At 60.7% G+C, this 22,422-nt stretch overlaps 1 protein-coding gene across 6 annotated transcripts; it reads right to left on the reverse strand.

Annotated features, from left to right (window-relative positions):
* Positions 1-953: 953 nt before the first annotated feature.
* On the reverse strand, positions 954-20,741 carry LOC138107957 (spectrin beta chain, non-erythrocytic 2-like). Of its 6 annotated transcripts, none has more exons than XM_069009874.1 (32): positions 20,104-20,741; positions 16,872-16,979; positions 15,239-15,394; positions 14,413-14,544; positions 14,097-14,288; positions 13,932-14,015; positions 13,697-13,815; positions 13,428-13,542; positions 13,071-13,154; positions 12,633-12,748; positions 12,312-12,456; positions 12,002-12,108; positions 11,804-11,882; positions 11,512-11,637; positions 11,304-11,435; positions 10,779-11,035; positions 10,538-10,661; positions 10,177-10,371; positions 9,714-9,869; positions 9,027-9,247; positions 8,535-8,712; positions 8,075-8,221; positions 7,431-7,829; positions 4,348-5,853; positions 3,853-3,933; positions 3,544-3,630; positions 3,327-3,418; positions 3,034-3,119; positions 2,402-2,468; positions 2,116-2,279; positions 1,719-1,853; positions 954-1,508 (listed from the first exon to the last, which is right to left on the reverse strand). In XM_069009874.1, the coding sequence occupies exons 1-32, from the start codon at positions 20,530-20,532 to the stop codon at positions 1,273-1,275; spliced, it is 6,255 nt and encodes a 2,084-aa protein (XP_068865975.1). In that variant the 5' UTR covers positions 20,533-20,741; the 3' UTR covers positions 954-1,272. The 6 variants fall into 6 exon arrangements, with proteins under 6 accessions (XP_068865975.1, XP_068865974.1, XP_068865976.1 ...); XM_069009873.1 differs by having other exon boundaries at positions 11,804-11,879; positions 13,071-13,157; XM_069009875.1 differs by having other exon boundaries at positions 4,348-5,847; positions 13,071-13,157.
* Positions 20,742-22,422: the final 1,681 nt, after the last annotated feature.

Raw genomic sequence — 22,422 nt, forward strand, 5'->3', positions numbered from 1 at the left:
GCTGGAGAAAAACAGGTGTCAGAGCCAAGAGTTATGGAGCCAAGGGGACGGTGGTAAAACACAGGGGAAGCTCAGAAAGCACACCCCCGCCCACACAGCAGCACCTTGCTCTAACATTTCCTCCACTCCTTGCTCGGAACGTGGAGAAAGTCCCTCTGCTGGTGACCCTCGTGTGCCCACCTCCACCTCACTGCCTGTCCCCAGCCCCAGGAACGCTGCAGGAGGGAGATGGGGTGGCGGGAGCATTTCTGCTCTCCCAGCCCTTACTGCAGAGCTGGGCTGAAGCCAGTGCTTCTATTTTAAGCCCCACACTGTGTTTGAGGAGGCGAGTGGTGTGCACAGCTGAGCCTCACAGCCCAACAGGGAGAGGTCCTGCTACCCACAACCCTAGAAACTTCCCCTTCTCCTTCTTGCGTTAGTACAGGCTCAGGGCAGGTCGGACCACCTGCTTTTTCCCCCTCCCAGTGCAGGCAGCAATTGGGGCAGTTGAAACTGGCATGGTCTGGTGAAGTTACTGCAAAAATATCTGGGCTGCAGCAATGGGGGTCTAGCCACACAGCCCTGGTCCCATCCATGTCATGCAGTGTTCACCTGCTGTGACCTAGGCTGGCAGCCATCCTGTGAGAGCACGGCTGGGCAGGCCTGGCAGCGTTGTGCAGGCAGGAGTATTTACTCTGTAGGTAGCGACAGCCCTGCTGAGCTCCCAGGGCAGGGAAAAGGGGCCCCGATAGCCTGTGGGATTAGCTGGGCTGAGCGCAGGCAGAGAGGAAGCACAGGACAAAGCATCCACGTGAGAGGCACCAAACGGCTCAGGCTTCCCCCCAAGCAGGACTGAACCTCACTGCAGGTCCCTCCTCATCTGAAGCTCCCCGACTCCTTAGCAAGGACCACCTTGCAGAGAGTTCCTTTCCTCCTGTGCCAACGGGTGCTGCTGGACAAAAATGCTCCCAGACTAAACATCTATTTATTTTTTAATAAAAACCATCATCCACCCCCCTCTGCTTGTGCTGTGTGTCATCAGGATGCCTGGGGAGCCAGCAGCATCCAGGGAGAGCACTGGGCAGGAGGGGTGCTCAGCGCCAGGCTGAGGCTGGGGGCTGCAGTGGCTGGGGCACAGGGCAGCCCCGGGGCTGGCTAAAGCCATTTGGCACAGCCTTTTGCCCCTGGGGAGGCAGCGAGCTGTGAACTGGTGCTGGGAGTAGAGACCACACCAGAATGGCCCGAGAGGAGGATAAGAGGCAGGTTAGGGCATTTCCCCCCTTTGTCTGGGGCTCACTCTTTCTTCCCAAAGAACTTCTTGAAGACAGATTTGTTCTTGGTGCGAGGTGGGCTGGTGGTCTTCTCCCCAAGTGTGTCCCGGGGGCTCCCTGTTCGGGCCACGAAGGAGTGGCAGCGTGCCCGGGGCATGGCTGTCACCTGCTCCCCTATGTACAGTGTGACAGAGTAGCTGCTCCCAGCCTCCACCGGCTCCTTGGGCACGGCCAGCGGGGTGATCTTCTGGTAGGTGGCTGCAAGAAGGAGCAGTCAGTGGTAGGGGCAGGGTGCCAGCAGGCACTGGCAACCCTCTAGGGCCCTCCCCAAATGGGGGCTGCAGCCAAGGACACAGGTATGAAGGACCAGGTGCGTGCTGGAGCTGCATCGCATCTGTCCTCGGCTGTCTGTGGGGACAGAGGCAGTGGTGCCACCTCCTGGTGATGACAGCAAAATCAGCACTGTACCTGAGGTGAAGGAGTAGGACCTCCTCTTGTTGGCCACGAGCCCATAGTCGTCTTCTGGGCAGATGTTGTCCCACAGCCCGGGGGACCCCCTGGGTGACCACTGCTGCTCCTTGTGCCCAGTCCCCTGAGCATTCTCTGAAGCAGAATGGACACATGTCACAAGACAAGGCCATCACAGGACATCCCTGTGTCAGCCCCAAAGAAAAGAGGGAAATGTATGACTATCTCAGTAACCCAGGAAGTGAAGTAAATGTTCCTTTCCCCAAGCCCTGAGACTCCTAGCCCAGATACCACCAAATTCAACCCTTCAGCCGCCCCCAGCTGTCTGCCATGTACCTCTTTGGGCTGGGAACAGAAGCTGGGGGACAGTGGCAACCCAACCAGACAGGAAAGTCACCTGCTGCTTCCACAGTCCCATCGACTTGGCCATCCTGGCTGCCCAGAGGCTGCTGCAGTAGTGTGCTTGTGCAGGGTAACACCACAACCTCCTGGCTCTTGGTGGTTGTCACCTGGTGATGTCCCTGGAGGTGGGAGTTCCCAGGGCTGGAGACCTTGCTGAAACTGGAAGTAGCAGAGATTTCGCAAACCAGACTGGCCAGCAATGTCCTGCTGGAGCAGCACACATTGGCAAATGTGGGAGAGAGTCATAACAAGACCCAGCTGGCCAGCTCCTGGCTACTCACCTGCCAGTACCACCAGTGCCCTCGACATGCTGTGCTGCCGCCTGGAAGTAATCTACTTCAGGGAAACCTGGGGGCACAGCAAACATCCTGCTGGATGTCCCATACAGGACTGTTGCATAGAGCCAGTCCCTGATCCCAGTGCCCATGCTGCATGGCTGCATCTTCCCACCTCCTGCTCCAGTGCCTGCTCTTGGTCCTGACAACCAGCCTAGGATCTCAGAGCAGAGCTTGAACTCCTCAGGTATGGGTACAGCAGCAGGAAGACCTCAGTATCACAGGTGTCCTTGCCTCAAGGGCAAGCAAGGCATTTCCAGGCCCAGAGGATATGGAGGAAGACCAAGGGACAATTATAATTTTTCTGACACGGGCTTTTTGCTGCTGAGGCACCACTGACGTCAGTTGTGCTATTCCTGATTTATAGCTGTGTATGTGGTGTGAAAACAAAGCCTCCAAATCCTTCCTGGCAGAGAACTGCTGTTCCCAAGGCAGGCTAGGAGGATGCATAAATCAGAGGGCAATGTTGTGCTGCTTCTCTTCTGACCCCCCTCTGTATCAAAGGACTCAGCAGGGGCTGAACAAACATGGTAACCACATAGAGCTGGGCCCCTGCTCTGCCAGCAAGGGCTGCTCACCTGAGTTTTGCTGCAGCTTTGAGACCCACTCATTCATGAGGGGCTGGGTGGGGGCCCTCAGGAGGTATTCAGAACCATCCTGCAGCCTGCAGGGAGAGGAGGAGAAAACAGGTCAGCAGTGATGTGGGGTGCAGATGCCACAGCCCCCACCAGACCAGAAAAGAAGCAGATGAGAAAGAAGGAAGGAAATCCTCATCTAAGCACTGGACTGAGCTGGTCCTGCCTGGGGGTGTTGGTACATGTCTGCCCACACAGGGGAGGGCTGTGGCTACTGCCCTGGACTGGGAACTCACTGAAGCCTGAAGCAGTTGGTCTTCTTGGTGTACTCGGCATCTGGGGTGCAGACCGCCCCGGAGAGGTGCAGGGGAAGGGCCACCACCGAGCTCTGCAGCATAAGGGAAAGCAAGAGCAACAGTGGGGTTGGACAGCTTTGCCTTCCTGGCCATGGGGCCCAGAGCCATCACTCTGCTGCCAGCCCCCTCCCATGTCCCCCAGCCTCCCCCACCGCACCTTGAGGCTGTCCCTGCGGTCCTGGTAGAAGCATAGTGTCTGCCTCATCAGCACAGCATGGAAGAGGCCCCAGGCCCGGCAGCTGGCCTGTGGGATACAAGCAGGGGACAGCTGTGATGCCAACAGGTTTGGAAGAAGACAGATGGTCTCATGCCACTCAAAATGCAACTCAGCCCCTCTGAGGCTCTGCCCTTCCAGAATGGCCAGGAGCACTGCCGTGGTAGTTCCAGGAACATCCCTGGCTTCCCTCCATCCTCCACCATGTCCCAGCACCCCTGTCACAAAGGAGCCCCACAGCCATGTCTGTACCTTTCTCCCTCCTGCCTGCAATACGTGCTTCCTTTCCAGCGTGCCCTCCATCATCTGAAACTCCATTTTACCAGGAAGGACCTGCAAGGGCACAGAGGGTGAGCAAAAACTTCTCTGGGGCTGGCAGTGCCAGCTCAGCCTCCATCATGCACAGGGGGTCTATCTGACCCATCCCTGGTGTGCGATGCCAAAGTGGGAGTGGGATGGCAATCAGGAACAACTTCCTCACCTGGGCAGGGGCTGGGATGTGTGTCAGCTTCAGAGGTGAAGTGTTGCCTTGCTAAGGCTATGGGTTGGCAGGGAATGTGTGTGCTGCAGGGACCCCGAATACCCCACCTAGCCCTTCCCCACCAGCTGAAGAAAAGGGGCCACAGGAGTTGGGGAGTCCCCAAATACAGGTTATATTTGCTGGAGTGAATAACCCAGCTGCTGCGTCGGGTGTTCCCCAGCCCCCTACCTGACCCTGAGGTAGAGTCCCTGGCCTGTGGATCTCACCTTGCTGCTCTCTCTCCCTTCTTGCCGGTGCCTCCGCTGATTCCAGGCACTGGAGGCATCCAAAGGGGCTGCAGACACCAGCTCCTCCATGTGGGGGGAAACCCTGAGCCCATTGGGGCTGCCACTGCCACTGTGCTCCACTCTGGGGCTCTTCTCTCCTGACGGGCTGTGGAGCAGCTGGGCAGTGGTGGGAAGGGTGAATTTGGCCACTAGCACGTTGTTGGCTGATGAGAGGATGAGGGGCCCACCAGCAGTGGTGCTGGGGCTGGGCAAGCTGCCTGCTCCGCTGCTCGTCCGGTGGCTGGCACAGCTGCCTCCTGGTGGGCTCTGTGCCTGTCGCTCGTGTGCCCCATCCCAGATGGCCTGCAGCTCCTCCTCCTCTTCCTCAAACTGCCTGTGGGCAGGGTGGCAGACTTCCTTAGTGCCCAGTGCAGGGCTCTGGAGCTGTGGAGACCCCAGTGCCCACTCAAAGACAGAGAGCTGGGTCGGGGCAGCAGGGGAAGCTGGGGACCCTCTGGGCTGGCTGCTGCTGGCTGGCTGCTGCGCACAGGCAGGGCCAGGGATGGCTCCAGCCCTGCCTGGGATGCTGGCAGGGGATGATCCAAGCTCTAGCCAAGCGGCTTTGTGATGTCTGGCCCTGCCAGTGGCACTGGGGCTGTCACTGTGGCCAAAGCGGGTGGACAGCTCATCCCCCATACCGACACGGGACGGCCGGCTTGGTCTCGAGTCCAGGAGGTCTTTACTGGTGCTGCTGGGGCGCTGCAGGTTCCAGTGCTCCTTCTCAGAACAGTGTGCCCTTTGCTGGCTGTAGCTGGGGTTGAAGCTCACCTCCTCAAACCACGTTCCTTTCTCACTCTTGGGGGACGTCCCCAGCCTCTTGCTGGGCCCCTGGGGACTGTGCCCGTCTTGATGCCATTCAACTCCATGTGTGCCTGTGGGCTTCCACAGCCTCACCCCTTGATCCTGCCTCTGCTCCTGTCCCTCTGCCTCCTGCTGCTGTGCCACAGCCCCTCGGTGGCACCCCAGGACCACTGCATCCCGTGGCAGCTCCAGGCTGAGCACAGAGCCCAGGGAAAGACGGGGGCATGTGATTTTTGGGTTAGGCAGGCAGGGATTCTGGGGGGCTGCCCCACACTCAGCATCGATGTCCTGCACCAGCGGGTTCCTGACATAGAGGAGCAGCTCCCCAAGCTGGGGTCCAGCAGCAGCTGTCCCTGGCCCCTCCTTCCTTCGACCATACTTCTGAGGCCACGTGTTGCTGGGGCCATGGCATTCCTCAGGTGTGGGCCGCAGGGAGCTGTCACCCATGATGCCCTGGAGAGTCAGCAGGCGGGCCTGCTCTGCCCTGGCCTGCTCCCGCCGCTGCAGGCTGTTGAAGAGACAGCCAGCCCTGGCCTTAGGCAGGGTGTGGGAGACAGCTGGCATCCCACCGCTGGCTGCTGGAGGGCGGCGGACAACGGCAGGTGGCCGCTTTGCGGTGCAGGTTTTCCTGGCCTCCACCTGCACCTGAGGAAACAGAGAAGGAGAGAGGAGTGATCCCCATCACTGGAGCTTCCACCACCCTGTGCCAACTGCCCCCTTTCCATGCTGCATCTGGGAAAGCAGCGAGCAGCAGGGGCAGGCAGACAAAAATGCTCACCAGCAGCACGTGCAGTGCTGGGAGCAACACGGCTTCACCTCAGTCCCCCGAGGGCTACTCCCACCGTGGTGCAGGCAGGGTGGAGACAGACAAGGAAATCTGCCCATGATGGAGTCCCCCAGGCGTGGTACAGCTGGGGGTGACTCTGCCATACAGCTTTTCCGTGGCACTGCTGACCTCCAAGCCATCACTTTTGGGTGGCTACTGAGACAGCAGTCACTGCTGTCCATCCCTGCCAGCCCTGCATGCTCCAGGCAGCAAAGCAATGAATGCAAGGGCAGGGACTGAGTGCAGACTCTTCCCTGCTCCTTCCTCACAGACCCTCTCCCGGGCTTCCACAGCTGCAAGATTCTGCAGGAGCTGAAGCAGTGTCCCCCTGTATCCATTTGGCTGGATGGTGCCCTTTACCAAAACCCTCCTGGCAGCCCAGCAGCCCCTCACCCTGCCTCAATGCCCTCCAGCCTCTCTGTCCTCCTGCCCTCTTCCTTGGGCTTCTGAGCCCGGCTGCCCCTGGGGCTCCTCACACACAGACCTTTTTGCACAGGCTTTGGAGCAACAAAGGGATGCAAGCCCCAACAAATCACCAGACTCCCAGCCCAGGGTTACAAGCCAAGCAACCTGGAGTGAGACCCACACCCCCATAAAACATGCACCTCACACAGCTCCAGCCACCCTTGCCCCTTCAGCTGGCTACACAAGGAACTGCTGCTGTCCCCCAGCAATGGAGCAGGGAGGCTCTCCCACTGGCCACCAGCTAGCCATACCTCCCATGGCCACCGAAACTACTTAAATGGAGGGCCAAACTGCAGCAAGCCCTACCTGAGGCCCCCTCCTCACCTGTCCCAGCACCCACACTCTGGACCCCACAGCACCAGAAGGGTTTTCTCTCTCCCACTGGACCAGTGCCAACAGAGCACAGTGGCATGGACAGGAGAGTTGGTGGCAGGCAGGTTCACACCATGCAGCCACACTGCCCAGCATGCAGCCTTCCCCGGAACGTTACCTCTTCCACCAGCTGGCGAGGTGGCTTTCTTTTTCGCTTTAAACTACCCCAAGTGTTTCCTAAAAGCCCCTGGCAACGCTTCCAAAAGGTTTTACAGCCTGAGTGTTTAGTGGCGGGGAGCTGAGCAAGGGCAGAGAGAGAGACACAGAGAGAGTTGAGGACAGAGTGGGCAAGGAGCTGCAGCAGGAGAGCGCAGGCGAAGTGGGTGGCACAAGCCGGCCTCAGCCCTAAGGCATCACTCAGCATCAGCATGGCCAAAGGCCCCTCTCCTGAGACTAACACAGTCCCAGCAGCTCGCTTAGAAACAGCCTAGAGGGGTCTCAGCTTGGGAGTTACCCCGCAGCCCCCCAGTCTGCATGGGGCACAGCTCCAGAGAGCGGCCCTGGCTGTGTGGCCGCTTGCCCGTGGCTCTGCCAGAGCCGCCTACCGTCCCCCACGTACCGTCGGCAGTGCCTCCTCCCCCGGCTGCTCGCTGCTGGCCAGCGGCTGTGCCTTCTTCTTCTCGCCCTTCTTGCCAATGCTGAGGATGAGGTTGACCGTCCCCCCAAGACTGCAAGGGCCCCGCGGTGGCAGCAGCAGCGTGGAGGTCTCGGCAGGATCCCAGGTGGCAGCCTCCTTGGGGGGTTCTGCACCGTGGGGTGTTTTACTGCTGGGCTCCCCCCAGCTCTGCTCCACTCCTGGTGGGGCATCTGAGAGGCCTGATGCTGGTGGGGAGATGGCTGTTTTCCCTGGAAGCTTTGGCTCTAATCTTTGCACAGGCTCAAGGAGAGAGCAGGGCATGAACTTCGCCGGACTGTGGATGCTTTCCAGATGGGGTGGAGCACATGAAGCATGCTGCTCCTGGGGAGCAAGGCAAGAGAGGGAACATGAAGGAAGGGCTGCTGGAGCCAGGTATTTTCTCAGGACAGCCTTCCCTTTGCCCAGCCTGAACCCCAGAGACTCCCAGAGGTATTGGCACACATCCCTCCCCTACTTCTGCACCATCCACTCCCTTCTGCACCACCCACTCCACCCAGTGCGTCTGCTACGCTCAGCCTCAAGGCTGGTCATTCTCCCCAACAGTCTCAACAGGGCTGGGTACTCACCTGACCAGTGGGCGACATGCTTGAGGGGCTCTCTGGGTCCCTCCTGTCCTCCTGTCTGCTCCCCAGATCCTGCTGATGCCTCTGTGCTCGCCAGCGCACCAGCACCCAGCCCAGCATGCTCTGCAGCTCTTCCAAGCGCTCCTTTATCTGAGGGGAGGAGAGATGCTGGGCAGCCTGCAAGGACCCCTGGCCCAGGGACACTGGCCCTACCAGGATATCTCACTACAGAGCAGTTAGGAGGTTTTCGGGAGTGGGATACAGTCACATCAGCTCAGATCTCAGGATCCACTGCTGGGTGAAACTTCTTCCAGCCCTGAGCAGCCCCAGGGAGGCATAGCTGTCCCTATCCCACTTACTGGGGCTCTGCACCCGCACTTTGCTCTTTCTTTCATGGTCTGTCCCCAGAGGACTTCAGGGAGTGCTGAGAATTTCCCCCCGACCCTATTTCCCCTGTCCTTACTGTTGCACTCAGGTAGTGCTCCTCAGACACCAGCTGCTGCCCTGCTGCTGCTAGTGCCTCAAACTCCTTGAGCTTCTCTTCAATTCTCCTCTCCAGTTCCTCACATGGAGTCTCCGGGACACTGGAGCTGCTCGGGCTTTCAGAGAAAATCTGAGCCCGTGTGTCCTCCGTCCAGGAGCTGTGAGCACGTGAAAGACAGGTTGAGGAACGACCCAAGCCTTCTTCAGCCCTGCAGGCCCCAGGGAAGCCATTCCCATGCTCAGGGATAGCTGGAAGCAGCTCAGTAGGGTTGTGGCAAGGCTCTTGGGTCAGGACAAGATGCTGTGGGGCTGCCTCACAACAGAGAGCTGTGGTGCAACCCTGCGTTCCAGGCTCCCCATGGTCATGCCTGGCTGCAGCTCCAGCACTGCCCACATACTCGCCAATGCCATGCTCTCACCAGCTCCCCCTCAACCACCACACAAGCAACCCCAACAGCTCACTGCCACTTACATCATGGCTAAATAATCCTTGAAGAAGTGCCGCAGCCGGCTGGCCTGCTGCACACGGAGCCGGGTCTCCTGCAGCAGCTCTCGCAGCCCTGCCCAGGCCCACAGAGTCTCCTGCAGCTCCCGGCTGACGGGGCACTGCCGAGCAGGGCACAGCTCTTGCAAGCGGGCAGCCACCCTCTCCAGCTCCTGCAGCTGCCCTTGCAGGGTCTGCGACACTGCATGCTAAAGATCAGAAGGCAGGAAAGGTTCGAGATGCATCCAACCCCTCTGAACCCAGGCTGTGCTCCCCTGCATTCTGGGATGCAGGGACAGAGGGGAGGATGCTGGGACATGGGCTGCAGAGAGCGGGCAGAGCTAGCCTTGATGGGGAGCATGGGAAGAGCACAGAACTGCCTGGCTTCCCTGCCCTGCGTGCATGAGTCGCTTTCCCACCAGTGGGAAGATGAGTGAGGTGCTGGCAGCCGGGTGGTGGCACATGGGAGCTGATGCAAGCTCTGTTCCCTTGCCTGGCCCATGCTATCAGAGGGGAGCAGGGCAGGCAGGTCTCAGCTCTGCTGGAAAATTCCATCCCAGCCTGCCACAGTGTGCCAAGGCTTACAACACCTGGGCCCCCAGAGGGGGGCCGGTGCCTCACTGGGACAGCCCCAGCCAGCCGGGACACCTCCCTGCTGGTGCTCCCCTGACTCACCTCCATTTCCTGCTGGCAGCTCAGCAAGTCCTGCAGGCCTTGGAGGTCCTTCTCACTCTTCACTGTGGTGAAGCCATTCTCTGCTAGGGCAATGTCTCGAGACAGTGCCTTGGCTCTGCACTGAAGGGCCTCCAGCTGTGGGGATACTTCTGCCACCTGGATGGGCAGGAGGGGACATAGAGGAAGATTAGCCCCAGGGTGGAACCCCCTGTGCTACCACCTGCCACACAGCCCCAGCCCACCCCAGCCTGGGGACACCCTGCCATGCACCTGCAATGGGCAGGTGCCAGCCACAGGAGAGACAAGGACGCCAGCCTCGCACAGACTGGTCCCCATGAATCCCAATGCCCCTGTGTCCCACTGGGAACAGCTGAGGTGCATGCCCTGTCCCAACTAGCTGGCATGTCCAGCTGTAGGTGAACCACCCAGCTTCGTCCCCAGGCCCCCTGCCTCCATCCCCTACCAGACGCTCCAGGCTCTCTGTCTCCGCTGCCACCTCCATGACCCGCTCTCGCTCCTTCGCTGCGTCATTCAGCATTTCCACGGCCTCCTGCAGCTCTCCCAAGGGGTGGCTCATGTCCTCACTGCTTGGAGGCTGCTCAACCTGGGCTGAGTGCAGGGGAAAAGAGCCCTGCGAGCCGCAACGCCCACTCCCTGGCTGAAGCCAGCAGAAACACCAGATGTAAGAGAGATGGGGAGTGACGCCCCAGGCAGCTGGGCTGGAGGGGAGCACCCAATAGGGTCCCCCTGCCAACTGCAGATCAACCCTCAGTCCAGTCCCAGGTGCTGTGTGATCCCAAGGGATGCCCGGCCGCGCTGCTCACCGCTGCAGATCCCTGCTGGCTCCGTGCTTCCTCCTCTTGCAGGTCCTGCAGGAACTCAGACAGCACCAGGGAGTCCCGCAGATCTGCTGCCCGGCGCCGCAGGGCTGCCTGCACGTGTGCCAACCTGTGGGGAGAGGTGCCCATCAGAGGTGCTGGCAGCCTCTGCACCTCCTCAGGGACAGCATCCTCCTCCCCACCCAGCCTGGGGACCAGAGAAGAGGCACCTTCCCCCAGGACTCACTTGTCCTCCACCATCTCCACTTTCCTCTGCATCTTCCTTGCTCCCTCGTGCTCCATGGGCGACTCGCCTGCTGCTTCCTCCCGCAGTGCCTGTAGCTTGAGGCCGCACAGCAGGAGCTGCTTCTCCAGCTGGCCCATCTCTTCCAGGTCCTGGCGCAGCTCCGCTGGGCTTCTCATGGCGGCTGGTTCCACGAGCGACCCAGCCACAGCTTGCAGCCACCGCTCAGCCTGGTCCAGCTCCCCCACCAGCCTCAGTGCCTTCAGAGAGAGCAGAGAACCCATCAGCCTGGCTCTGAGCCACCCAGAGGAGGCAGAAGCCGTGCTGCCATTGCACTGTGGGTACCTGGGGCACCGGCAGCACTGGCAGCACAGTTGGAGAAGGGTGCAAGCTGCAAGGCCAGCCAGAGACATCAGTGCCAGTGTTGCAGCTCCAGGCCCCACAGGTGGCAGCTTCGCTTGGTGATCCCCAGCAAGCTGCTGCCATTGGAGCACGCCCTGTGCCCACCTCAGCCCTGCCTCCACATACCTTATCGATCTCTTGCAGCACTACACCGTTCTCCTGGTGCTTCCTCTGCAGGTCCTCCCACAACTGCCCCAGTTCCCGCAGCATGGCCTCCACCTGAGGGCTCCCGGGAGGCCTCCCTTGTGCTGGCCCCTCCTGGGAGGCAGGGAGGGCAGTTAGGATGGGCCCCACCTGGAGTCCTATCCCCCACCTCACATCCAAGCAGGCTCACCAGGAGCACAGCCCTGGCACTGGAGCTGGGGGCCAGGGGCTCTTTCTGCATCCGTGCTGCCTCCAGGCTCACCAGTGGACATGGCGGGACTCCCATACCCACACTCTCCTTGTGTGGGGACAGAGTCTGCCGAGGAGCAGGAGACATGCTGGGTTAGTGCCCAGACCAGGGGTGTGTGCACAAGCATGCATGCCCACAAGCAGCAGGAGGGGGTCAGGGAAGTGAGCCCTTCCCCAACACTGTCTCCTCCTGGATGGGCAGGGAGCAAAGGGGACTCTTGGGGAGACATTACCGCATTCACCACCTGGCAGACGTCCTGCACTTGGGCCTCCAGCTGCCGCATCCCCCACTCAGCCTCTGCCTCTCTCCTCCTCCAGCAGAGAGAGGAGAGGGACAGTCAGGACTGCAAGGTTCCCCCCTTGCACAGGGGAACCCCATCCCTGTCCCCTCTGACTGTCCCGCTCCCACAGCCATCTCCACAAGCCAGTACCTTTTGTTGTCCCCTCCATGAGGGGGCTGTCCCACTGCTGGGGAGCCAGGGCTGCTCTCCTCTCCTTTCTTGTGCTCTGCCATCTTCTCCAGCACGCCTTTTGGTACCTGCGGCACAAAGGTTCCCATTCCTCCTCGGCCAGCACAAAGCATACACTGCTTTGTCCTGGGCCTGGCACTTATCACCTCCCATAACTGGCGGGACCAGATCCAGGAGTGTTCGGCTTGGACTTTGCCCAACACCTGAACTCCTTTCCCTTGTCTTCTCAATGCAGAGGAGCTGAAGATGCCTGGAGGAAGACAGTGCTTACCACGCTCCCAAGTCCTCTTGTCCATTTGGGTGCTCCTTCCTTCCTCACAGCCCCATGACTGCTATCATCTCCTCGAGGCTCAACATTTGGAGCTGCAGCTTTGCCCCCTGGGGAACTGCTTGCCTGTGCTGGAGCCTTCTCTGCCCTGGGAAAGGAAGGCAAGGGAGGCCCAGGGAGCAGAGGATGAAGAGAGACCTTGAGTGGAGTTGGTGCCCCAGAGACAGTCTGCTAGGGGCTAAGCTAGGTCTTTCCCAAGCTTCTGGCTCCAGTGCTGGGAGGTCAGGGCTGGGACCCTGGTGCTCCTGCCCAGCTATGCCCTACCTCAGTGCCTGCTGGAGCTGCGCCCAGCTCTCCTTTACGTCTCGGTGCTTTGAGGTGACTCGGGCTGCCAGGCTGGGCTGCAGGTTTAGGAGCTGGGACACAGTCACATCCAGCATCTGGAGAAGAGAGAGCAGCTGGGACATGATGGAAACAGGGTTGATGAGGGACAAACCACCATGGCCATGGGGCAACTGTGTGATGACAACGCATCACCAGCCCTGTGGGGGCAGAAGGGGCAGCGAGTGCTGATCCCAGTCCTCTTCTGCCCCCGGGGAGACTCCCCTGTCCATCACACAGCCTCAGCCACCCACACAGCTGTGGGGTGCCCAGAGAGCCCACAGCCCTGCAGGCAGCAGAGCTGACCTGGGAAGGCACACATTCCCCCTCTGTCAGGATGCTCCCCAGGGCTCAGAGGACGAGGAAGGGCCATGCACTCACCATCACCTGGCTGGCTATGTCCCTGACATCCCGATCCTGGCATTGCTTGCCCTCCCCAGGCTTCCCTGCACTGCAGATGCTGCTCTGCTGTAAGAAGAGGCCATCGTCAGCAGTGGAAAGAGGACAAGGCCCTGCTCCCAGCTCCAGCAGAATGAAACAGTGCAAAGCTGCACTTGCCAACCTGGCTCCCTTTCTCCATGCCCTGGTTCTCTCCCCAAACCCCAGGCTGAGAGTTCCAGGACCACAGGAGACCTTGTCCCCACGCAGGGGACAAGAGCAAGGTGCTGCCCACCAAGTCTCATTCAGGCCATGCAACAGCCCCGTATACCACGGTGAACCTGGCTCCAGTGCAGATACCTTTGCATGGATGGCCTCGAGCAGGATATCTGCCTGCTGGAGGAAGGAGGCCACCTCCAAGGCCAGCTGCAGAGCCTCGTGGTGCTCCTTCAGGGTCCCCTGCAGCCGCAGCCACCTAAGCAGGTGGAAGGGGAAAGGTGAATGGCAGTCTGTGCCTGTCTGGGGAGCTGTGCAGAGCTAGGCCAGGAAGTCTGGGGGGTCCTGCTTCCCAGTCAGTCAACTTCTGGTGCCCAGCTCAGCCCTGCTCAGCCCATGTGTCCTCCACTCACGTTTTATTGAGGTGCTTGCGCCGGGCTGAGATGTTTCTGCTCTCACTTCTGCCTTGTTTCTCCAGCTTCTGGGCCAGGCTGTTCAGCTCCTTATGCAGATTCTGGAACTGCTGCTCCTCCTGGCCCAAGCAGAGAGGAAAGACATCAGCATCCCACCTCAGGGACCTATGCCATGCCCCAGCCTCAAGGTGGTTGGCTTCCCTGACACACCAGCAGCCCCCCAGCAGCCTCTCACCTGCTTCAAGTCAAGGATGCGGCGGGTGAGCTGGATCTTGTCCGGGCTTTCCTGCAGGAGAGCTGCCAGAGAGGGCTTCTCCTCCTGGGCCAGGCAAGGGTGTGAGAAGATGGGGGGACAGGCAGGCTGTCCCCTTCCCCAGACCATGCTTCCCACCCCCCAAACCTTGTGCTTGATCCACGCCTCCAGCTGCTCGGCTTTCCTGTTAAAGTCCTGCAGACTCCGCAGCCCCCCCAGGGCTTTGCTCTGGCTGGCAGCCGTCTGCTTCAGGAGCTGCCACTGGTCCTGCAGGGCCAGCAGCTGCCTCCGCACTGCCTCAGCACTGGGGCTTGCCCTCCACATCAGCTGCTCGCCCATCTGTGGGGCCAAGGGACCCACTCAGCACCAGGGGTTCCCAGGGACCCTCTGCTGCAGAGAACCCAGGGACACAGGTGCTGTGGGTAACGGGAGCCATGCCACTCCATGCCATGCCTGGCCTCACCTGATTGAGCTTTATCAGCGTGTTCTCAAAATCCTTCATGTCCCGCTGCAAGGTCTGAGCCACCTCCTCCCAGTCCTGGAGGTCACAGCCATCCTTCAGGTCCCGCAGCTTGCCTCGCACCCAGCCCTCTGCCTGCAACATACAAAGAGCCACATGGCTGGGGGCCTCCACCAGAGCATCTCAAGGCTATGGGGACCCAAGCCCAAACCTTCCCGGAGCTGTGACAGGGACTGGAGCGCACCCGTTCAGCTGACAACCCGTTTGCTCCGGGAATCAGCAGGTGGCCAGCACAGGCACTCAGAACAGCATCTGTGGCAATGGGGGTGTGCAGGTGTGCAGCACCTCACTCCTTTCCAGCATCTGCCTCAGCCCAGCAGGAGAAGCTGGGCTTGCCCAAGCAGGCCAGTCAGCACAGCACATCCCTGCACAAAGCATCTCTCCTCGCTGCACCCTGCTCCCCAGTGCAAACATCCATGCATTCTTCCCACCATGACATGGAAGCAGCCCTCCCACCATCTCGGTTCCCATGCTGCTGGGGAGGGACAGGGTCTGAGAGGAGGAGGAGGACGATGGGGGATGGGAGGAGCATGCGCACATGGAGAGGAAGCAGGGCCCTGGTGTGGGCTGACCCCCTCTCCCTGGGGCTGACAGCCAGGGAGAGGCAGCCAAACATGATCTCATGCCACAACCATGGCTTCACTGGGCTGGGAGTTCAACCCTCCCTGCTGCGCACCCCACCCCACAGCTCCCATGAAAGGCTGCCGCTGGTGGCCCTCCAGCCCACTTCCTGTGCAGCCGCTCGGGTGAGTGCCCCAGCTGCCCTTACCTGCAGCATCTCCCGGTTGAACTGGGCTATCAGAGGACTCAGGTCGAGGAGAGGGCCTGCTCCCACGCCGCTTCGCCCGCTGCATCTTGGTGCTGCAGCAGACTCCTTGCCCTTAGGGCTCTCTTTCTGGGGTGATGACACCGGGGATCCTGCCAGCTGGGGGGAGCAGAGGTGGGGCGGGGGTGTCAGTGTGGTGCCCCAGGGAGCCCTCCCCATCACCTCCCAGGAGCATTTCAGAAACCCAAATGAAGTAGGTCAGCATGCCTTATTCTTGACTTCACTCCTTCACTGATGTATTTGGGGCTCTCCTCCAGCACACCAAGGTACCACTTCCTCTACCAAGGCCACACGGGTGACTTTTGCAATGCCAGCAGGGGGTTGCTGGGCTGTCCCTCAAGTGGGTCACTCCCTAGGTCATTCCAGGCTGTTGGGAGGGCACCCAGCACCCACACTGGAGATGGATACAGGGCTTGCTGCCCCTCCAGCCTGAGGCTGTGCATCCCTGTGAGGAGCATTCACGTCTGTAGCATCCATTTGGTGTCACCCAGGGGGACACTGCCAGGGGATGGGATGGGATGGGATGGGATGGGATGGGATGGGATGGGATGGGATGGGATGGGATGGGATGGGATGGGATGGGATGGGATGGGATGGGATGGGATGGGATGGGATGGAGGGGCCATGGGGCAGGTTCCTGGTAAGCCCCACCACTCTTTTGGTGGCACCCAAGACCCCCATCCCCAGTGAGTGGTTGGAGGGGGTGGAGAGCGCAGCATCTCCCTTGGGACTCAGCCTTGTGGGCAGTAGATGCTGACGAAACCCTCTGTCAGGGTTCCAGCTCTGCCAGGGGTGACAGCAAAGGCCAGCCAATGAAAGTGCTGGCCTTTCTCCAAACTCAGCCCTGGGCCCAGCTGCACGCAGCCCAGGGGACAGCACCATCACCCGGGCACTTACTTCCCACCCTTCTGCCCAGGGATGGGGATCTACCTGCATACTAACTGGTGGCAAACAGAAAACTGAGAATTTTCAGGGAGAACCCAAAGGTGCAGGGTTTGCTGCCTCCTCTCAGCAGGCAGAAATTGCTCTGGGGCCAGCCTGGGACATCCCTTCCTCCTTGAGAGAACTGGGTGTGAACTGCCCCACAGGGTCCTAGCTGCCCCTGAGCCCACCAGGGAACAATTTTCCAGGAGCTTGTGGAGCAGTGGGGTGCAGGCAACTGTTTCAGGCTCTCTAAGCACTCTGGCATGTGCTGCCCTGCTGACAGCATGGGACTCACTTTCCACTGCCTGTTCTACTTAACCACAAGAACTACAGAAATCCTCTGTCTTTTCTTTTTTTTTTTTTTTTTAATAGCAACACAGATTCTCAGGCCCTCCTGTGACTCTGTGATCTTTAGTCTCTTGACTCAGCCAGGGCTGGAGGAGCCCATAATCTGGCTCCCTTGGAATCAATAAAACCTCTGGGTGCTGCGCAGGGGGCTGATCCCTTGCCCCATCATGCCCAGCTTGTTCCCACACTCCCTGAAAGAGGCAAGGCTCCATGCACACCTGGGCACACCAGCTGCGAGCAGCCTCATTGCTCAGCTCCAAGCTGCACATCAGGCCCCCTTAACGCTGAGGGCAGGGGGACATACCACATAGAAGGGAGAACATCTGTCCACCGGAGAGCAGAACACACTGGCCTGAACACTCCCAGGCTCCTGCTGCTTGTCCTCTGCATCCACATCCTTCCTGAGGAAGACCTAGAGGCAGGAAGGCACAGCTGTGAGCCTGGTAGTGCTCAACTGTCCCAGCAGCCAAGGGGACAGAGGAGCATTCACCCACCTCCCCCTGCTGAGGGACAGAGGTGGCTGTGGCAGCACCCAGACACTGCTTGGCTGGGCTCTTGCCCATCCCTCCTTACGCACCAAGGCCAGGCTCCTCCGAACAGCATCCACAGCTCCCACCACATGCTCAGCAAGTGGAAAGAGCTCCTACACCTGCTTTGCTCAGTACCTTCTCCATTTTAGCTCCCAGTACCCCCCATACCCTTTTCTCTCCTTGAATTGACACCAAAGCCAGCAGAAACCCATTTAGTGATCACCACTGGTCCCTGGTCATCTAAGGATGCTCAGAGTGAGGCTTCCTTTCCCTCCTCCAGGACAGTAGGGCAGAGGCATGGGGGTACAGGATGACATTAACTCCAAAATCATGAACCTGAATCCTCTCAGCTGCTGATCCCTGATCTCAGCCTAGCTGGGAGACAAGTTAAGGGGGCAGCTGGCTTGCAGGGAAGGGCTTCCAAAGGACAGGGGTGAGGGTGGAAGCAGGAGAGGCAGGAGGAAGGAAGTCCAGGAACTGCAGCCAGGCACAGAGAGGATGTCCAGGATGAACTCCACATTACCTTATCCTTGATGCAGCACAGCCCCAGGAGGAGAGGTGCGTGGGATTGTTTGGATCATGCCCAAGGGCATTATGCCTCATCCTCTACAGATGGATCTTTTCTTGGGCTGTTGGATATAGCAGGCTGATTTAGGGATCTCATTCCACTCCCTTTCTGGGGTCACCTTGCTGTCTCTGGAACAGCCATCCAAGCAGGCACAGGGCAACAGAAACAGGGTGGTGGACAATGTGCACTGCCCTGACAACTCCTCCTCCTAGACCACTGCAAATGGGGTGCTGGATCAGCCAGAGCCAGCCTACCTCTGCTCAGGCCACTCCAAACTGAGGACACTGTCCAAGGGAAATGAACCTAGACAAGTCAGAACTCCCTCCCTCCACAGAACATGGCTTCCCACCATCTCTGCAGGACTGCAGAAGAGTCCTGACATGAATGGCAGCCCCCAGCACTAGAGCTGCTGCCACCAAAAAGGCTCAGAGCCCTACAAACAGCCCAACAGCCCCTTGGAGAACAGCACCACTGGACCTTTCCAGGGGCTTGCAAAGCCTGGCTGGTGGCTGCAGAGGTCAGACCATTGCCACATGCCACAGCATCCCATCCCAAGCAGGAAGAACAGGCAGGGTACACGGCTGAATCACAGCCCAGCAGGCACAGTGAGAACTCAGCAGGATGGTATTAGAAGGGGAAGGCAACCCCTTGCCTGACCACGGGGCTGAGAGGTTTGGATGCATATTTAGGGAATGATAGGGAGCTAAATGTGATGTGCTTGTGAGGCATAAGACCCTAAAAAGTTCTATGCAGTAATGTCTCACGCCAGCCCCCAGGGCTCAGCCGTGGGAGACAAGCCTGCAGGTGACACGGGAGCTTTATTTAAAGTCCCTGTCTCACGATCCGTCAGCCGCAGGAAAACAGGGCTGCCAGCACAACGATGACTTCATCCTTCCCGCAGAGCTGCTCCACCGGGACTGCCCCCCCTCCTCAGTCCCTCTGGCTAGAGCTGGGTCCTCGACCCGGCAAAACAACAAACTCTCAGCAAGCGAAGTCTGGGAGAAGGAGTTGTGCCTGCTTCAGCATCCATGAGGTGCTGTGCTAAACGCCCCCCAGCAGGACCCTAGGCTTCACGACATGAGCAAAGCCACATGTGAAACGAGTGCAGCAGCCTCAGCTGCCGCCTCTGCAAACACTTCTTTCCCCCGCTAGAAGCAAAATTAACACGGCACATATGCTTGCCGCATTCCCATAGAATAGGCGTCAGTGACATCCCACGAACAAATAGAGCGGGGCCAGACCCTCCTAGGCAGCACTGTGCTCATCCCGGAGGAGCCCTCATTCCTGCGGGGCAGGAGTGAAGGGCAAATCCAAGGACTGCGGGGCATGCTTGGGAAAGTAGTACCGTGCTCTGTGTGGGACACAGTGTCCCTTCTCTCCTCCAGATGCCATCCCACGTGTTTTCCCTGGCCCCCCAGCTCCCTCTTTCCCTCCCAATGCTCCATCTTGCAGCCTGCCCACCTCTTTCAGCTCCACACGCTCATGCTGGACAGGGAGGAGGGGCCGATCCTGGCAGCCTCCTGAGAGTCGCACACCACCGTGCCCAGCACGTGTCCCTACCTTATATGAAAGAGGGGAGCCCTCATGCCGATGCCCTTTGGGCTGCGCAGACTCCGGCCGCCCAGCGAGGAGCTGCTTGCGTGCCGGAGGAAGCGGCACCTCTTGCGAGGCTGTGCCTAGCCTTTATTGGCAATGAAGATGAGGGTTTTGGCAGTGGACTGTGCGGCTCTCCCTAGCACTATCGTGCCGGGAAACCAGCTGTTGCAGGTCAGGGTTAAATCCCAAGGAGTTCCTGCCTGCTCTTGCCAGAAACTGCGACGTCTCCGAGATGCTTTCCGCCCCATCCCACCCCCACAGGGGGTCTCCCGGGCTCTGGCACTGTTGAATTCGTACCTCTGCGCCTGCTAGCGCTCAGACTTGGCGGGGGGGGGGGGGGGGGGGGAGGGGAGGGGGGGATGCCGAGAGCCCTGGGTCCTGCTCCTAGCCTTGTCCCAGCTTTGCCTGGCTGTGTGGCCCTTCATGAGTCACTTCCCCTCTCCCAGCCTCCGCTTCCCCTCTGGTAAACGAGGAGGTGAGTTCCCAGCTCCCCGCACACAACGGCATCATCACAGGCACCCCGAAAGCTGAGCTCTCCATAGCCAGGCTCTGGGGCAGGGCTTTTCTGGCTCATCTTAGCCCCGGGGAAAGCTCATCTCCGCTCACCCGCGAAGACTTCCTGCCCTCCAGCCCGATAGTACAGAGACGTGCGTGGGGGGCACATGGGAGGAAGAACAACTACCACAGGAGCCCTGCAGCGAGTGTTGCCTGGACGGCACGGGGACAAGGCAACAGGGATGGGTGCAGCCTCCCCAGGACCTACCCATCCCTTGGCAGCGAGGAATGGGGAACGTCACGGAAGACGGGGAGAGAGCAGGGCACAGGGTACCGGGATCGCTTACCTTGAACTGAGCTTTCCCTGTCCTGCTGTTGTTGTTGTTGTGGTTCCTCTCGCCGCCGGCGCGGGCAGGGTTCCCGGGTCCCCCTGTCTCTCCCGTGCCAGCGTCCCCGTACCAGTTGGACAACGTGATCTTCTTAATGGAACGGGCTAGGGAGTTGCGGTTCAGCCGGTCCTCGTCGGTGCTCCCGTCCTCGCCGGGGCTGGGGCTGCGGGGCTGCCCCGCGGGGGCGGCGGGGCCGGCCCGGGCGTGGGCCAGGTAGAGGGAGATGCGCTCGTTGATGCTGCGACGGAGGCCGCGGTGGCTGTCCAGCGCGGAGGCGAGGGCGATGCCGGGGCAGGCGTCTCCGGGAAAGTCCGCGGCACACTTGGGCAGCGAGAGCCTGGTGCTGATGGTGAAGGGCTGCACCTTCCTCGCCGTGCTGCCCGACATCCTCGCCCTCCCCGCTGCCCGCTGCGGGCAGTGGCGGCCCCGGCCCGGGCACCGTGGGCTGAGGCGGCGGTGCGGGGCCCCCGCCGCCCGGGAGAGCGGGTGATGGAGACCGCCCGGGCAGCGCCGGCTCCTTCCCCAGGGCGGGCGGGGGCGCTCAGCGGCGGGGCGGCCCCGCGGCGGGAGGCAGCGGGGCGGGGGGCGGCCCAGCAACCATGGCCGGAGCGGCGAGACGCGGGCGGCCGTCCGGCCTCGGCTGCCTGGGCGGGCCCTCCGCCCCCGCCGGGGCGCGTCCCCTCCCCTGCCCGGTCCCTCCTCCCGCGGCGGGCCGGGCAGGCAGGAGGAGTCGCCGCGCCCTGCTCTGCCCTGCTGGGTCCGTCCCGTCCCGTCCCTGCCCGTGGCCGGCCGGCTTCAGTCGTCCGCCTTCTTGCGCAGGTTGAGGAGGCAGAGCAGGCAGGTGAGCAGGGCCTGGCGGCTCTCCCGGGAGCGCAGCCGGCGCCCCAGGCGGCGGAGCGGCGGCAGCAGGCGCCGGCGGGCCAGCGGCAGCAGGCGGGCGAGCAGGGCGCGCAGCAGCGGGGCGGCCAGCGGCGGGGCGGGCATGCTGCCCCCGAGCCTGCGAGCGCGGCGTCACACCCCGGCTGACCTGCAGGAGCGGGGTGCTCGGCGGCTCCTCACGTTTTGGAACGTCTGAGCTGAGCGGGATGTTGGAGGGGTCCTCACCCCCCTGAGAGCGGGGGGCTGCTTGGGGCAGGCTCGAGGGAGATGCACTGGAGGGGGCTCCTTCCCACCTCTTGCCCTGGTCAGTCTTACCCTCTTTGGGATCCTTCCTGCTCTGGGACACCACTCAGCCCTTTCTCCCGGAGCAGCCTGGACCGCTCAGCTTCCCCAGCGTGGACCTGCCACCCGCCCAAACGACAGGAACAACTCCAGGGAAAGGGACAACAAAAACCCCCAGCTGTTCATTTAAATGCCCCCTCCTCCCAGGCCCGACACACACTCCCTGAAAGTGATACTGCTTCGCAGCCGAGGCCCCATTTGTCGGGGTGTCAGTGCAGGGGAGAGAAGGGGGGCGAGGCAGGATCAACATCTGCCCACCACAGAAATGTGGGCTGGCAGGGTGGGGTTCTGTTTCACTACAACGCTTTGCCACAGCCCCCGAGGAGGCAGCTGAGTCCAAAATATGCTTGCCTGTCATTCCCCACCAGCGCCAGCAATTGTCACCCTGCTCCCATAAGAGCCAGGAATGCAGACCAGGTGAGCCAACAAGGAGAGTGGGCAAGGGATGGCCCAAGACGTAATACACTGAGGAGCAGCTGGGTACTCCCCTGAGAAAGAGCTTTGATTTGGCTGCATGAGTGGCTCAAGAGCAGGATGGTCAGCAGTGTCCTGCACTTCCCAGCTCTGTTCCAGGGTTCCCAAGCCAAGTTATCTTGGGGCAAGCAGCCAGGGGAGAGCAAGCTAGCCAGAGTGAGAGTGCAGGCAGGAAGGTCCGTGGTCACATCTGTGCCCTTCCGCTTCCCTCCTGTGCTGAACCTTTGTTTGTTCCTGGTGGCTGTCTGTCTTCATTTCCTCCCCTTGTTGTTCCCTTCCAAAACCCTGCCAAGGCCCTACTCTTGGCTCTCACTCAAGAAGAATTTAGGAGAATGAACAGACACGAGGGACCAAAAGCTACTGCTCCATTTCCCTGCCTGCCTGCTGTAAGCTGTCCCTTGCCCAGTGAGTCCCATCCAAGGGTGGTTAGTTCAGCCAGGGTGACCTTTCCCAGCCCCACGGATTCCTCCCAGGGAGCCAGCCATGGATGAGGAAAGCAGGCCGGCCGTGCCTCAGCACGGGGACACCATGTGCTGAAACCAGAAACAGCTCCCCGACGGCCCCAGAGCTTCAAGGACCGGG

Source organism: Aphelocoma coerulescens, chromosome 3 (genome assembly GCF_041296385.1).
Source record: "Aphelocoma coerulescens isolate FSJ_1873_10779 chromosome 3, UR_Acoe_1.0, whole genome shotgun sequence".
Classification (NCBI taxonomy): Eukaryota; Metazoa; Chordata; class Aves; order Passeriformes; family Corvidae; genus Aphelocoma; species Aphelocoma coerulescens.